Source organism: Acanthochromis polyacanthus, chromosome 12 (genome assembly GCF_021347895.1).
Source record: "Acanthochromis polyacanthus isolate Apoly-LR-REF ecotype Palm Island chromosome 12, KAUST_Apoly_ChrSc, whole genome shotgun sequence".
Taxonomy (NCBI): Eukaryota; Metazoa; Chordata; class Actinopteri; family Pomacentridae; genus Acanthochromis; species Acanthochromis polyacanthus.
The window spans coordinates 33,997,239-34,014,635 of record NC_067124.1 but is presented as its reverse complement, the minus strand read 5'-3'; the positions used below and the strand labels follow the sequence as shown (position 1 = coordinate 34,014,635).

At 41.0% G+C, this 17,397-nt stretch overlaps 1 protein-coding gene across 4 annotated transcripts; it reads left to right on the top strand.

Annotated features, from left to right (window-relative positions):
• The first annotated feature begins 518 nt into the window (after positions 1 to 518).
• On the top strand, positions 519 to 17,392 carry tax1bp1b (Tax1 (human T-cell leukemia virus type I) binding protein 1b). Of its 4 annotated transcripts, XM_022194498.2 has the most exons (18): positions 519 to 655; positions 2,262 to 2,455; positions 6,337 to 6,439; positions 6,873 to 7,063; positions 8,213 to 8,371; positions 9,226 to 9,374; positions 9,501 to 9,591; positions 10,973 to 11,158; positions 11,353 to 11,604; positions 12,646 to 12,816; positions 13,286 to 13,358; positions 13,615 to 13,733; positions 13,874 to 13,999; positions 14,534 to 14,620; positions 15,386 to 15,590; positions 15,690 to 15,844; positions 15,957 to 16,042; positions 16,292 to 17,392. In XM_022194498.2, exons 2-18 carry the CDS (start codon positions 2,279 to 2,281, stop codon positions 16,488 to 16,490), a joined length of 2,529 nt encoding a protein of 842 aa, XP_022050190.2. In that variant the 5' UTR covers positions 519 to 655; positions 2,262 to 2,278; the 3' UTR covers positions 16,491 to 17,392. The 4 variants fall into 4 exon arrangements, with proteins under 4 accessions (XP_022050190.2, XP_051812863.1, XP_022050191.1 ...); XM_051956903.1 differs by lacking the exon at positions 13,874 to 13,999; XM_022194499.2 differs by lacking the exon at positions 14,534 to 14,620.
• The last annotated feature ends 5 nt before the right edge of the window (positions 17,393 to 17,397 follow it).

The window sequence follows — 17,397 nt, the reverse complement described above, 5'->3', positions numbered from 1 at the left end:
TAACTGTATGACAACCACAAAACGCAGCCCAAATTAATTTTCACTATATGGGAACTTTAAGATGGACAGTTTTTGCAGGAATGTGCAAAAGGATGTAATGTAACATGAAAATGCATCTAATTCTCAAACTACTGCTTATCATAAATTCTGATCTTCCAAAGTTGAGCTTTTCAATACATTAAAATAACTGTTTTAGTTACAAGTAACATAGTTTCACTTGTTTGAGACTTTTCCCATATTATATTTCCCATAAATATGGGGAGAGTGTTTCCTGTGGTTCTTGTCTTTGTTTTTGTAACACAATTGCTTGATTTTTTTTTTTACAATATTAGAAATTTAGTTTGTGTTCAATAGTTTGTGTTTGTGTTAGTGTCTGTAACACAGTTATTTTAATTTTTAAATATAGAATATTATAGTTGTTAATGTTTACTGCAACATGGTAATACATCTAAAGGTTCTGTCTTTGTTTTATTCTCGGTAATACAATAATTTGGGATTTTTGCAGCGCTCTAATTTTCCTGACGCAGGCCGTTTTGCGGACGTGACGCAGTGTTGTTATTGTTCCAGGAAGAGGACTGGGGAAAGCACTGAACTGCGTCAACAACTATTTCTATGACACTTTGGCATTTCAGCGACTGTTCAACATGGCAGAGAGGTATGTTTAAGAGTTTATTTTATAAATGTGATCAAGATTGCAGTTGTCGATATCCCCGATCGACTTGACATGTGTTTACAAGCCGCCTGGAGACACGCTGCTGCGGAGTGTTTACGTTAGCTTTAACCTTGTCCTCCATCTGATCGCACTGCTCTCTGCCTAAATCAGCTACTCCGTTTTCGTTAAGGGCGTTGTATGATTACTAAAATTGTATATGTGAATTCTTAAAACGAGTATTTAGCGCAGTAGTTACGCATTTCTCAGCAACACGCGCCTCTTTGCCTTGATTTTAATCGTGTCTTGTAAAGTATGTAGCTAACGCTGGCTAGCTAGCTGCATGGCTAAGCTAGCCACATGATCACTGTTTTCACATTAGGCCTCGTTTCGGAGCTGGTAGTTGCCACTTGGCACTTTGGGCCATAATCAGTCTTATTCAGAAGTATACAAAAAGTTGATAGCTTGTGAGATGGCTGTGGATGACAACTCGGTCAGTCTTGATCAGCAGAGGAAGTGTTTTAACTGTCACAGGCCGAATACGTAGAGCAAATTTAATATCAGCTTAGGCCAAACTGGAAAATTCCCCAAGATGTATAAGTCACCTTATCGTTAGTCATGTGAGCGTTTCTTTAGTGTTGAGTGTAAAACAAAGTCAGTTTATCGGGTTTGTTGTATGAGATGGCACCATGTCTGTATTTAAAAATGTTGTCTACGAGCTAAAGTTAAAACATACACTAGATTTCTAATCCTTCTGTGTCAAGAGTAAAGTAATTTTCCCACACAGTGACTCATACAACAAGTATTACCACCCTTTATAATATATGTAAAAGTAAAAAATTCTTGGGGAAAACCAGAATCAAGAGTCAGTGTTTACTATTATCTTAATACATTCAGCTGCAAATATAGGCAGGAAAATTAGGAGAAGAGCAGAGTCAGCTTTACTTTCAAATCCTTTTTATGTGAAAGCAATAAAAAAAGATAAACCTTGAAGTACATTTGGCACAGTTGTTTCACTTTTGTGTTTGATAGAAGATGTCATGTAAATGGGGACACAGAAGCATATGTTCTTTTGCATACCTGTCTTATATTATCATCAAGGACACTAACAGTTTTTTTTCTCATGTTTAATTAAAGGAGAACATTTCAATAATAAGTCTGAATATTGGATCAGACAGTCATACAAGCAAATAATCAGTGGATCCTTAAATTTCTAGATCATGGACTTTGTCCTGGTTTGTTGCTGTCAGTTGTGTGCAGATTCTTGTTGACAAACTTGGATTTTGACTTTATATCTTGCCAAGGGCTTCTCAATAGTTTAGTGCACATTTTAGTGAAAGGTAGCGTGTTGCATGCACAAACACAGAAATGTCCATCCTGCTTATATTTTCTGTATGAAAACTAACTTTTGTTTGCATTATTACCATTGTTACGGACATATGATTAAAATTTTACTCTAGACAGCTGATAAAATTAATGACATTTCATTTCTTAGCAATATACAATAATGTAATATTAACTCTTTACCTCTTGCCAGTCAAGGTAGACAGTGGCGCTCCAGTTTTTTCTGTGGTGGTTTCATCCGTTTTACTGCTTGTCTCTTCCTGTGTAGCCACTGCTGAGTGATTTATGGCACTGTTCCTGGACGGGACTTTGTTAGGAACCAACATGGACACTTCAAACTTTGCCCACGTCATCTTCCAGAACGTGGGGAAGAGTTACCTGCCCCATGCTGCACTGGAGTGTCACTATACCCTGACGCAGTTCATCAAACCACATCCAAAGGACTGGGTTGGCATATTCAAGGTGAATTACCCTCTTTGCTGCGTTGTAAAAGTCTTTAAATATCCTGAATTTATAGCTGCAGGTGTAGGACAATGTATTCTTATGAATAGAGCACGTTGTTTGTGAAGCATTAGAAGGCAAATCTTGAATGTACTATGCAATAATTCTGTTTGTACTAAGAAGCCAAGACATATTGGTGGTCTGATCATGGCATTGAATCTCTACTAGAGAATGCTGTACAGCTTTGCCTCAGATTGTAATTTTGCAGATAGGACATGACTGAGATTTTACTATAAAGGTGGGAACAAAGTGTTAATCCAGGCATGAGAAAAACGGAGCGGTCGAGATAATGTTTATTTAAAAACTGAGCTTGGCAGAGGGAGCATTTTGACCCCCACAGCAAGCTTGAACGTCCCACATGGCTCTTGTTATAGGAGCGCATTAAATCCAATTCAGTGGCTGTAATTTACTTTAGCCTCCTATGTAGTGAATCGTGGATGATTCCACAGACCAACATGCTTTTTATCTACCAGAGATGAGACGTAAGCTGAGATTGCATCATCACAAATGAAAAAAAAACCCTTAAAGTTATTGCTCGCTTTGCCTTCTGCAACACAAATGGATCAAACTGACTCTGTAACGTTTGTTGAACAGCGATCTCTATGTAAAGATTTAGCCTCCAGTAGATAAAGGTTCTGCCAGACCAAGCCAGGCTGTAGAGACAAACCCCCTGAGCCACATAAAGGTGGTTTTTACTGCATATAGATTTAACTTTTTATCAGATTTTTTTTCCAGAACTTACATAGGCTTAATAGAATTTATTTCAGCAGAATACAATACATCGCCTCCACCAACCACATATTGGACAAGTGTGCGTGATAAATTTATAGATCCATTGTAGTGAACCATAACTCAAGCACGGGTTTCTAGCTTTTATTGATTTGATTTGTTGGAAAGGTGAAGATGAGTCTAAGATGCTTTCGGTCTAAGGTTCTAACTTTATGCCTTAGTGAACTTCTCTCTGCTTTCTGTGCAGAGGGTGGATCTCAGAAGTGTATTTGTTTCATGCATTTATTCTGATAGCATACTATAATTCAGTTAAGCAAGCCAAATGAAAATGTTATGCGAAACAGAAGAGGTGCAACTCGCTCGTGGTATCTAATGAAAACTATATATTTATTGTGTTTCTTGGAATTTTAATGCCAACAATCGTCATTGTACGTTTTATGAATGGGTTTTTCCCCCTACACTCACCGAGAAATGAGGTCATATTAGGTTACTGGAGGTGGATGAGGTATTATCTGGGGGCTGTTTAAATAATTCGACACTCCCACTGTAGCTGGATACCACATCAGATTGTGATTAGCCTCGAGGTAGGCACCAGCTGGCAGTATGGATCTTAAAATCACTAATTTCTGTAGCTTCCAAACTATAAAGCTGTGCTGGAAATGGCTGAGTGCAGGATTGTAAATTGTGTCGATGTGCTTGGCAGTGTTGACAGATGGGGCGTTTGCTGCCAGCCTCTTCTGTTTGCATGTGTAGGGTTGCTTGGATGTGCTATATGTTGGATTTGCAGTGTTGGCTCCACACTCAGATTTAGTTGCTGTGTCAATCAGAGCAGCCACTTCTTTAGATTATTTGAAATTCTGCCACTTTATGTGGTGTTTTATCTATTTGGCATGGGTAGTGTCTACGGATACGGACCCGTACCCGTAGCCTGTGGCCTACGGATACGGCACTTTCCATTTGCCAGACAGATACGGACCCGTACGCGAGTCTCATGAGTCAAGAAGCTGCTAACCACTGCAAACTGTTGAAAGGTAAGCAAAGGTTAGGGTTAGGTTTAGGGTCCGTACCTGTAGTACCGATGCTACGGGTCTGTACCGCTAACGTCTACCGGGAGTCACGTGACCAGATCTCGCGTATCTGATTGGCAAATGGAAAGTGCCGTGTCCGTAGGCCACAGGCTACGGGTACGGGTCCGTACCTCTAGCAACTTCCTTTGGCATGGTTTTGATCTAAATGTATGCTCTAGATATGGTTTATTATGTGAAGTACAGATAAAGCTAAAGCCCTTTTCAAACAGAGAATGCTGATCCCCTCACTCTGCTGCCAGTGATTGCTTTTGCTTGTTCAAACTGAACCAGACAAACCAGTGTCTTCTTTCATACAGGACACTGGTGTTTGGTTCGGCGTGTTCCACCATGCCGTTTCTCCCTTTTACACAGATGCCAGTTCAGCTCTTTGACTTAAAGGGGCAACAACAATGCCTCTCCCCAGTTACGTCTCAGTACTTTACACCCAGAACAGTGAGGCGGAATAAATGCGCAACAGTCCCGCCTTGAACAGCCTTTATGGAAAGGAGCTTTAAAATGTCTTATGGTTCATTTGTTTGAAATGTCAATTAATTGGATTGTGATTATCTGCAACTGCATTATATGTCATTTTTTAATATGTGTTCCAACAAGAAATAATTTACAAATTTTTGAATTAACCAGTTAATTTTCCTTGCAGACAAAAGGATCCTTTGACTGTTTTAGGTTGGAGCGTTTACCATACTGATGAGACAGCTTTGTGTTGGAATGCTGCTGGGACAGGTTATCGGTGTGGCCCAGGAGAAAGCAAGCTCAGCTTTATAATTATCCCGTCTATAAGCACAACCTCTCTGTGATTCATGAACAACTCACTCCTCAGCAGACTTTACTGGCACGTAGACAATACATTACCTCCTGGAGTAGTACTGCCACTAACGTCTGTCGGCATTCTTGACTATGTCGGAGTGCCGGTGAAACTAGATGTTAAACCTGAAGTACGTGTTGCATTTCTCGGTTATTTTTTCACATTTTGGAAGTTTTTGAAGATTTTATTCTTCCGTTTTTGCCTTTATGATAGCCCTCCACTGTCTCTTCCTGTGTAGAAACATTGCAGAGCAGTCTGTTGTAAGTTCCCCTCAGAGCATTCACCCACCACCACCTCTGCAGCTCTAATGAGTGGACTGGTGAAGGCCAGCCTTCAGTAATGACACTCACTAACTAGGTGCATGTTTTAATTGCTTCCTGTTCTTTACTGCTGGAGGCTGGAACTGCACTGGTAACAATTGGGGGTTTTGGAGCACCAGAGCCTCCTATCTCTGGCTCCGATGAACACTCATAGCGTTGTAGCTTTAGGCTGTTTGCACACAGGTGAGAAAATAAACTGCACAGAGAGTAAAAAAAACTCCACTAACACCAAAAGCGATATCTGTTGCAAGAGGCTGTGTGTGATCTGCTCACATGAATATTCAAAAAAGTTTTCATAGTCACATCACATGACCTAAATCGTGTTTTGTGGCTGAAGTCGGGGTAATAGGCTGGTTTTACTGGGCTTGTTGTGGATGCGTGTGTGCACGCCGAAAACCAGCCAGCTCAATGTGACACTGATTTTGTTTGACAGTTTTATGGCACCGGTCTGAAGTTATGGATGTATTTTCTGCACTTCCCCCTCATCAGCCATCAGTTAACAACACATAAAATACGTATAATTACATTTTGGTTTTCATTTTCAAGTTGCCTATGTATAAAATTTTCACCTATTTCCCTCTTCCTGTTAGAAGTGAGTTGTAGCTACATTTCCACAGTTGGGCTTGTTCATGACAGGGCCGGGCCACATGCACATGGTGACCGGAGTGGTTTCCAGATGATAATTTTTCTTGTTAGAAAAAAATATCACAGCAGACACGTCCTCCTGCTATCATTCCAACATAGATTAAAAACCCCATGATTACCGTAATAAACCAGTTTGAAGCATTTTGGAAGTGACACTGTGCATTCGGGAAAGTCTCCCAGTTAATCCTCCATTGTTATTATCTTACACTGATGTGGTGAGAGCGTCTGGTTGAATGGATTCCCCACAATGTCTCACAGGTTGGTTGGAGCACAGCGAGGGACTATTATACATTCTTGTGGTCGCCTCTGCCTGAGAACTATGTGGAGGGCACCGGAGTCAACAGAACAGTGGTCTTTCAGGGTAAGATCATACCGTAGTTTTCTATAACTTTGACACCTTTTAATGACCGCATATTACAGTGCTGTTAGGAGAATTGTTAAAAGTTTAATACTGAACAGATATGAATGAAATGAAATGAGAAACTTTACTCACACATCTTTGTTTTGGTGTTAACGACATTTGAGTTAATGTGTTTTTTATCTTTTATCCTGCTCTTTATAAAGTAATGGAAACTGGCTCAAAGAGAGAAGAGATTTGATTTCCTTTTTTGATTGAAACCAACTATTTAACACATATGTAGCATGTGCTCCAGATAAATCAACTGTCACGGGATTGCAGTTTCTGCACTTTCTAGTTTGTTGTAACTTTTGGATAAGTGAGATAAAAATACGGGGCTGATCTTCACCCCTGCCTGTATTGACTTAATTGACTGGGTGCCATTCTTCCCCCCCAGGATATTATGTGCCCAATGACGACGGTGAGTTCTACCAGTTTTGCTATGTGACACACAAAGGGGAGATCCGGGGGGCCAGCACTCCATTCCAGTTTCGCGCTAACAGCCCCTCAGAAGAGGAGCTGCTGACTGTGGAGGACGAATGCAACTCTGACATCCTGGTGGTCACCACCAAGGCTGGCTTCCTTGAGGTACAGTGCGCCTCAGCAGCAGCGTGCAACACTTTGAGCGTCTATGAATCTCGTTTTGCTGTCATATCTGGCCGTTCTAATTAACCTGCTGAACCCCCAAGCAGCGTCTGCGTTTGTTGCTCACGGCACATTTTTGCTCGTCGTGTTCCCATTTATCACGTCAGTATAGAATCCTGCACCTCAATGGCAGCAATACAACCATGATTAGAAGTAGACACCACAGAATACCATCTATGTAATATGACACCGTTAGAATGCAGGAAAAAGCGAAAGTTGGATTCCTTTAATTATTATTGCACTATTTAACTAAACAGCAATCAGCGCGTACAACAGTTTTCCTCATAACCACAGGTGTTACCGCTACTATATATACTAGATATTTGACTAATTGTATTTTTACAGCTTCTACAAACTAATTCCCACACTATGCATGTCAACTTGAGAAAGATATTTTACCACGCTGAATGCAGCTTTATACTGTTTTGGAGCCAAGTAGCATTTATTTTATTGCAGAAATATACAGAGATGTTACCCCCCCAAAGAATGAAAAAGTGATGACTCTACGTACTACGGATATTTTACTACCTACAGTTTTACTTTGTTTACGTATTTGTCCCACAGCTGAATCACTCATGGCTTTGCGGTTGTACAGGATCACAGATTTTTATTGCTTTTTTTTAATGGAATCTGGTTAAAGCAAATGGTTTATTTTTTAATTTTTAATTGAGACATGTAAAATAGTATATAATACAAATGATATCAAAAGTGCTTTTGATGAACTGTCACAATTTTAAACATGTTTTTTTTTAAGTATGTTGACAGAACTCCATATCACACGTAATTAGTTCAAAGACTGTTGGAAAGTTGACAAATCCGACTGTTCTTTCTGTTTTTATGGATTCTGGATATGTTCAATTGTGTCATTTGTCATAAAAAAAAAACAAACAACGCAGCACGCCTTTCAGATCAGCCAGTGGGTTTTAGGGTTCAGAGGGTTAAATTTCAGTTTTTGTCTCATTCTAACACAGCACGCAATTGATGAAAAAGAACAAAACAAAACACAGTATCAGCAGAGAGGTGTCATTTGTGGATGAAATGCATTTAAACATCTAAAAGAACTTATTTCTCTCTTTTTCTTCTTCTTTGCAGCAAAAGGTAGAAGAAGCCCAGAGAGAGAAAGACGAGCTGCTTAAAAACATCTCCGTCCTGCAGCAGGAGAAGGAGCAGCTGGAAGCTGAGAAAGAAAACCTGCAGAAGGAGTGTGAGCAGGAGAAGGAGATCTGTGCTCAGCTGAGAAGAGAGAACCAAGTAAGCTGAGAATCGACTGAGCCATTTTTGTTTTTTGAAGGCAGATAGGAGTTCCAGCAGTATGAAGGGGAAAGGTCATATTTATCTAAAACTTGTAGGACTAACAGCACATGCCAAAATATTTAATTTATATGATTAATACTCATATGGTTATGCAAAGGTCCATTTTACATTCAGTCTCTTAGCACCCCCTAGCGAAGGATTCCCAACATGCAGAGCAGTCCCAGCTCATGATACACTGAGATAATAAATCACACTCTGACAGATATGAATGTCTGTATTATCAAAGATGTAATTCCGCCTTTTATAGCATAACATTAAGTCTTAAAAGCATTGTCAGTAATAATTTATTTTGCCGTCCTCCGCCATAAATCCGCAGGTTTTAAAGCGGCTTTCAGATGAAAACATGATTACAGATTTTGTGGCTGTTAATTTTATGACTATACTTTTATATGATTTTTTTTATGTGCTGTGAATATAAAGATTCCAAAATTCTGCCCATAAACAAATTGTAAGAAAATCATTTTGTTTTTGATGTCATCTTTTTAAGTTGAAACGCCGCGTCGGGCCGTAACGTTCGCTGTGATTTAGCCTCGCGTTTGAGAGACAATAAAGTTTTTATGCTTTGCACACGTTTTCCACGAGCTTGGAGTCAAAGACAGAAGTGGAAAGTCGTATATTAGGAAGCCAGTGTTATTTTGTCACGACAGATTTGAACCCAACTGGATTCACATAGATCCGGGGAAAAATGGATCAAAAAAATCTTTTACCTGCTAGAATCATTATACTTTCGCTGATGCACATTACCAATCTGAAGCATTCTTCCTCATTTCTTTTGGTTTTCTGTCTCCCAGGAGGTGCAGCATTCTTCCCAGGCCCTGCTAGAGGAGAAAGAGGAAGTGAAGAGGAGACTGGAGGAGGCCACAGCCAGAATTATCCAGTTGGAGGAGGATCTGATTGGAGTTACACAGAAGGGCCTTCAAAAGGAAACTGAGCTGGACAGGTGAGTTCTCAAAGGAGTCCTTGCATACATTTACTGAATTGCACATTTTGCTTGCATGCAGAGAATTATTATGTGAACACAGACTCTGTGATGGGTAATGACTGTTGTTTTTATGGCCTCCTCTAGTCTCAAGGACAGAGTGAAGAAGCTTACGGCAGAGAAGGAAGCTCTTGAATCTCATCTCAAGAATGAGAAAGATGAGAAGGAGCTCTACAAGGTAGTGTAAATTTTTTATAAGCTTCTTGTAGGGCTGCACAATATCTCATTTCAGCAAAGAGAGCATGCGCAGTAGTCACGGTTAAGCGAGGCAAACATCATACTACAACTTTTTAGCTGCTTGATACATAAAGAAAACATACATTTCTCATTTTCCATGACCAATCTACATGAGAAGTCTGTCTGATATAACATAATTTACTCCAGGTTATTGGATACACTGACCTTGTTTAAAATTTTGAGTTTGCTGACATACAGGCTCCACAAGCAAGGAATAGAGAAACACCGAAAGATGAGATTTGTTTGCAGAAAGGAAGTCAGCATCACTTGCATGAAACTATTTCGACAACAGTGTCGATGATGTCGCGTAAAAACAGGTACTTTGTCAGCACGAGCAGGCAACACAACAAATCTGTTTGACTGTGGATATTAGCAGTACAAAGCTAATATGATGAGTGCAAAGCCAGATCTGAAGCAAAACCAAACTGTGTCTGCAGGTTTTACACCACATCAGACAGGTTTTTCAGCTTTTTTGTTTGTTTCTGATGCAGATTCAGATTACCACAGTCATTTTGCAATACATAATTCTTCCCAAACGAGTTATTTAAGTCAACTGGTAAACATTCCTGTATTTTGTCATATGGAAGAAAGCAAAAGATTGCAGCCATAGTTCCTTGTAGTGTGTTTCCTGAAGAGAGTTGCATTCTGATAGTACTTGTGCTGTCTTAATGTTGTGTTATCACATTAAGATTTATCCAAAATAAGGATGTCCAGGTTCAGGTAGGTAGCAGCTAAGCACTTTGTCACGTTATGTCGATAGGGAAGCCTTAGCAGTAGCTTGGCCGACTGCTAAGCTAGTGACAGCTTTACAGTCTGTACAATTTACAGCATTGTTGTTATTTTAGGTTCACCAAATTAAGAGGTGTAGTTCATTGACTTTTTTAAGTCAATGAACGTTTTCCTGTTTTTCACTTTGTACTTGTGGGATTATTTTGGCCAACCTTTCAGTCTAAACAGGGCATGCCTTATTCTGTCTTCTGGCCCGTCTGGTGTTTCTTTGTCTCTGTTGGTGTGGACACTGCACAGGAAGTGGGAGAGCCACATGCTGTAGTGTCGCCACAGAAATGAGGCCGAAAACCCGTGCCTAATTTAACTTGCACCGTCACACTGGGGCTGTTGCACAAAGACAACTTTATGGGTGTATCTCAATCTCTGTTTTGTAATTGAGGTCACGCAGCATTTATTTTAATGTGCTCTTTTGGTACGTGATCGTCATTGGTGTTGTATAAATGAGCCAACAACTTTATGTTTTATAACTTTGCTTGTGTGTTTTCTGACTTCTTTTGTGTCGTTGTGGGTGTGTGTGTGTGTTTGTGCGCCAGATTCACCTGAAGAACCGGGAGCTGGAGAACACTAAGTTGAGCGCGGAGCTGCAGATGCTGAAGTCTGTGGATGTAAACAAGGAAAACACAATTGCCCAGTTTAAGGAGGAGGTGGGACGCCTGCAAGCATGCCTGAACGAGAAGGAGAAGCAGTACAGAGAGATCCTGGCCAAAGTCTCCCCCTTGGTATGAATAATTTTGTTTTGAGGCTTCAAAGAATCACCTATCTAGATTATAATATACAGTATTTAAAGTGATGAATAATCTATTATATGATAATTTGAAGATTAATTACAGAAAGATCAAGAATAACAGTAATGATACATCTTTAGTTGCATTTACGGAAATGAAAACACCTAAAATGTGTTTGGTTCCGGCAGGGAGATATGAAAGCCCTGAAGGAGCAGCTACGGCAGAAGGAGGAGCAGCTCCAGGCCAACCAGCAGCAGTCCTCCTTGTTGGCGGCTGAGTTGCGGGACGCCTCAAGCGCACGCGACCGAACCATGTCCGAACTGTACCACATGAAGCTGGAGGCCGATGCCCTTCGCCAGGCCAAGGCTGACGCTCAGGCCCAGTTCGTCCGCCTGGAGCGCCTCGTAGAGCAGATGAAGGCAGACGCCAAGCAGGAAGCTGTAAGGAAGCTGTTTTGAGTGAACTTTACCATAAGAGAAATACTATGTTTATTATTAAACATGCTTAATAATGCGGTAAATAGGTGTAGGAGGTGTGTAAGTGTAGAAAACCTCTAGTATTCTGTGACAGAATTACAATAAGCAAGTAGATGGAAACGACTGAGTGTATAGTCTTCATTTAAATGCTGATATTTGGCGGCATACAAAATCATGTGTTGAATAATTAGCACCATGAAAATAACAAGAAGTAGGACACAAATGTGTGTAAGTAATATAATTGTATAAGAACATAGAAGAGGTTAATGTTTCCTCCGTTTGTATCATATACGAAATGTATGTCATATTATTATTATCCCCCGCCTCCACGAAGTGGAAAAGGGGGATATAGGTTTGGCCTCCATCCGTCTGTCCGTCCGTCCGAGATGAAGGGGACAGCTTTTCTCGGAAACTATTACAGCTAGGATTATGAAATTTAGTGTGTAGCTTCACACCATGGACACCTTGATCAAGTTCGAAAATGAGACCTGTGCGATAATATTTAACAGAGTTATGGCCCTTTATCACTATTTTGGATATAGACTCATAGACATCACATGTGGCGGGGGATATTGATGACCATGTCATCTTGTTTTTTATCATTATTTCCCCTCACAGAACTAAATAGTAATCAAATCATAATATTAATGCATATAATAGGCCATTTTGTATTGTAGGTATACTGTGCTTGGTAGAAGCAAGTGAGAAAGTTGCGAAAGTTAATGGTTTAAAAAGGGCAAAACATAAAAGTTTCTCTCACAAGTGGTTTTACTGCTTCTGCCTTTGAAGGAGGCTGTAATTCTTTCTTTCCATAGTTGCTTTTTATTGACCGCCGATCTTGTACTGAAGTATAATTTGATAGCACCTCTTTAATATAAAACAACGTCTGTCACAGTAGGTGATGACATACTGTTAAAAGATGCTTTTTATAATGCTTTCCTCAGTCGCTGTAGTTGGCCCGTTGTTGTTGCCGGTGTCTGATCTGTTCTGTTTTCACATCGACAGGCCAAAGCAGAGGAAGAAGCTGCTGCCGACCCAGCTGCTGTAGCAGAGCTCCAGAGAGAGGTGGAGGACCTAAAGCTGCGGCTGCACATGGCTGCAGAACACTACAAGGAGAAGTACAAGGAATGTCAGCGTCTGCAAAAACAAGTGCTTAAACTCTCTGAACAGCAAGGGGTAGGTCCTTCCAGATGCCAGCCAGCACGCTCAGTTCTTCTCCCAACAACTGAAAGAACAGAACTTGAGTTAGATTTCTGTCGCACCATGTCTGCCGGTCACATCCTATGAAATGCCCTCAGATTATAAGAGGTCATTTTGCCACCTTTGTTGATCATTTGACTGAGATGAAGTACAATAAACCATCAGACAGATTCATCTTCATCCACATTCAGTCTGCTTGTGTACAGCATTAAGTCATTCCCATTTCAATGGCTCTACAATGTAAATATACAAAAAACAAAACCGTATCATGGTGTTATTGTTGCAAACTTGTATTTCTGTTTTTGTTTACGTTCATATTCTGATAACTACAGTTCCTTACATTTGTGTCCACCTCATGCCTGTGTTAATTCACAGCTAGTTTTTCTTTTATTTTCAAACATTTCTGTCTTATCGCATTCAGATAATTAGTTTTTGTTGTCTCTAGGACCTGAGGAGAAGCTCAGCACAAGAGGCTGCAACAGTCCCTGCATCAGTGAGTCCAGATACGTCTGTGCCAGGTACTTTTTTCTAGTTATAGCAGATTGCAGGTTACGGAATAAATGATTGTGTTTAGAAAATTAAACCACCAAAAATGCTTTTAAAAGTTAATAATATGGAACTGTCTTTTGTAGCTCCAATTATTTTAACTTGGAAATACCTCTCAGCTTAGATGAATTGAGAAGTTGGTAGAGTGTTTTCTTTTGTGGTCGTGTTCTGTGTGGTAAGAAAATAACCTGAACAAACTGTCTGACTGGTCTTTTTTTATCTTCTCAGGAAGTCCCGGTTCTGCTGATCCCATGTTGGAAGCCATCATCCAGGAGAAGCTGAAAGGCATCAGCAGAGAGGCGTCCGACAGGAATGACAAGTACAGAAAATGCAAGCAGATGCTGATGGTAGGAATTTTATTTTATTTTAGATTTTACATCTTTTGCTGGCCATGCATCCTTAAACTGGATGCTCAAACATGTGAAGGACTTTCTTAGTTGGTGATGCGCAGCGATTAAAAGGGAATTGGACGTTTGTTGCTCTTTAGGAGGAGAAGGAGCGTAGCTGCATGTTTGCTGATGAACTGGCCAAGATGGAGGTGAAATTTAAGGAGCAGCTGAAGACTAACGAGAACCTGAAGCTGCAGCTTGCTGCAGAAGAAGATCGTTATAAGGTTAGTATAGCCAGACTACAGACTCTGCCGGCGATGCTCTGCTGTCTTCAAAGCAGGTCTGTCTTTAGGCTCTTCTGGGCTTTTACCGCTGTGTATGGCTGGTCTAGCTCACGGATGGAGCCTTTGATGCTATCTCTCCCCTTGAACACAGTTGCTTTGACAGTGTTGTTTATGAGCAGGCCTATCTGTGAGACGACATTTTACTGCTGTTTATGTCAGGCTCTGGAGACAAGCAAAGCTTGGCTCGGAGAAGTCCTCTCTAGTTGCCTGGCTAATGCTGTGCTTGGCTCAGGTCAGGCGGATATTTGCTTAGTGTCTCAGAGGAATTCAAACAGGTTGTTTTGCTTTGAGCAGTATTGAGCATAAATCAGTCCTCAGCAAAGGGAAGCCTTTTATGGCTGTGATCAATTAATGTCACGCACTGGGGTCTGATTGTATTTCAGCAACGCATTTTTCAATCAGCAGCACATCAGACGTTTGAGGATAGAAAATGTCTCTTCATTCCTTTGTTTTTGTGCCGTTTGTCTGCTTCAGAGCCAGGTAGCTGAGAAAGGACGGGAACTGAAGGAACTGAAGGACTCATTTGCGCTTGTTGTGAAGGAGAAGGAAAAACTGGAGGGGGTTAGTGACAGCTTTCATTTTCTTTTTTATAGACTTCTTCCACCCTAAAAATTCCCTGAAATGTGCCATACCCCTGCCATTTTCCCTCTCCCAATCTGGTCTGTGTTTAATACGCCTCTAATTGCAGACGCAAAGTAAATGAGTTCTTATTTTCCATTCCATTACTTCGGGCCACAGTAAGGTCTTCACTGACCTAAAATATTGCTTCGAGGTAATGCTGTTATAGTTAAGAGGAGTAGAATGACCCAATTTGAGGTTTAGACTGTAAATTAACTTGGCGTCTGCAACTAACTTCAATAAAACACTGAGTCCCATTCCCTTTGAAAATGAAAAGAGTTTCTTTTTTAATGAAGGTGCTAATTAAACTGGTTGAGTGAGCAAGACAAAACGGAAAGCGCTCACAGCTTTGCTTTGGGACCAACCAGTGATGGATTTCATGCCTTATCAGATGGGGAGGCTCAGAGAGAGGAAATCAGATATGGGGTAGTGGTTGCCTAAAGGTTAGAGAAGCATCCGTGCTGTCTGGAAGTTTGCTGTTCCATCCTGAATTTAGCCGGGTAGAATTTCCCAGAAGGTCAGACTGTGGTTGTATTTTGCTTTGAAGGTGATCAAGGCACTCCTGGAAAACAGAGATTACCTCCAAATGAAACTACACTGAATATATACAAGTTGAAACAAGATGTATAACATCTGATGGCATTTAATTTTACCATCAGTCTTTGCTGTTTCGAAAAGTAGTTTGAATTCTGCTGTTGTGTTCCCCAGGAGCGCCAGAAGAGCAGCAGCAGCGGCAGGAAGGGAGATCAGGGGCCCAGTGAGAAAAGCAGTTTGGAGAACCTCCAGTCCAGTGTGCCTTTATTCCTGCAGTACCCGGTCCCTTACGCCCAGGATGCCCCCACCCCTCTGCTGGTTTCTCAGAGCCCCAGCAAGCTACATTTTGGGAACCCTTACTCCATCTCGGACTCAAAAGGTTTGCTCTTTTCAGAAAGTCGCATCTGCTGCTCTCCACCAACGGTTGCGGAAACGAACTGCTTTTATTTACAGTAGTGTCTGAATTCTTTCCGTGCAGATGAGGCAGACGAGGAGTTCTCAGATGACCAGCCACTGAGGCTGCCCCCCGTTGGGCCGCCCTCCTGGGACAGCAATGTGGTGTGTATCCAACCCACCCGCAACCGCAGTGGGCCAGAAGGCCACGAGGAGTCCGAGGAAAAGCAAAACAACAATGTAAGCCTCTCTGTGCTATGCAGTTAAATACTCACAGATTAAAGTTTATTATCTGTTGTGTGCTGGGGATTCATTTTATTGATTAAAATGCTGTTTTATCTTCCTCTCTCAGGGTAACGCCAATGAACAGCCTGCAGCAACTGAAACTCATAGCCCATTTGTGAATGATGGACAAACTGCCTTCTGCTTTGATCCCAGGTAACACACCCTCGCATGCCTGAGCTCTCGTAAATGCCGTCCCAAGTTTGCTGCACCCTACAGTTACTAAACCTGTGCATTGTAACTTGCGTAAAGCTGCACAGCCCCCCCCCCCGTTGGTATTAGTTAAACAGCAGGCCACCCACGTCGCATTAGACAGATGCTCTTTATTAGCCAGAGCTCCTGGTTTGCCCACATCACCGCCTGTTAACGTGAGTGTTCTCTCCCTGCCTTCCTCTTCGTCTTCAGCATGGACATGAAACGGTGTCCGCTCTGCGAGGTCATCTTCCCGCCCAACTACGACCAGAGCAAGTTCGAGGAGCACGTGGAGAGCCACTGGAAAATCTGCCCCATGTGCAGCGAGCAGTTCCCGCTCGACTGCGACCAGAAGGTGTTTGAGAATCACGTGCTCACTCACTTCGACGGCCACCCGCTCAACTTCGACTAGAGAATCCGAAAAAATCAGCACATCCAGTCTGCCCACTTCAACCACTGAAATCAGTCACTCTGCACTCTTTTCTGCATGTAATTGTGTGAAGATCCTCTCTTTAGGACTATACTGACTTTCGCTTTCTTACTTCAACTTAGAGAAACACTTTGAGGTGATGTGACATTCTAAAAATGACGTAATTCAGTGTGTATCGCAGGGCTACTGAATGTTTGCAAACCAAAATGTTTTTTTTATCGGTGAAAGTTTTCCCTTCATTTGGATTTGAAGAATACTTTAGGGGGATTAGACTGTTGTACAAACATATACTAACTTTTAATTGACTTGGCTCTCACAGATCTGTTAGACTACAGGATGTAACGAATCAGGGAAAGAGATAAGTGTTTACCAAACTTACATTTAACACATGCAAACAAATACTCCCCCCCCCCCCCCCCCCCCCCCCACACACACACACATACACATATATCCCTGTACAAGTCATTTGGTCATTCTTTATACATAGAAAGCAGCCTTGGTGCACTATATGCAGTCAGGGAGAATCTTCAGTGATTATATCCATACATGATTATACAGTATATCATCAGATCATCTATTTTAGAATAATCAAAGCCAATGATATTGTGACAGCCTTGATACTTTGTGTATGATATAGATTTGTTTTTTTTTTCTTCGTTAGGTTTCCTTTTGTTCTGATTCTAATTATTTAATTGTGTCTGAATCCTTAAAAAAAACAACTTTCATATCATTAGCTAATCAGTGCATGCTGAGCTTCTGTTAAATTTCCCCCCCTTTTGTTCTTCCCTTTTAACGTATTAAGTTATTTTATTCATAGAAATGTTTCATTAGTTCGGTGAGTTTCATGTATCTAAAATGAACGAATAAAGTCCGTTTGAAAACTGGATCG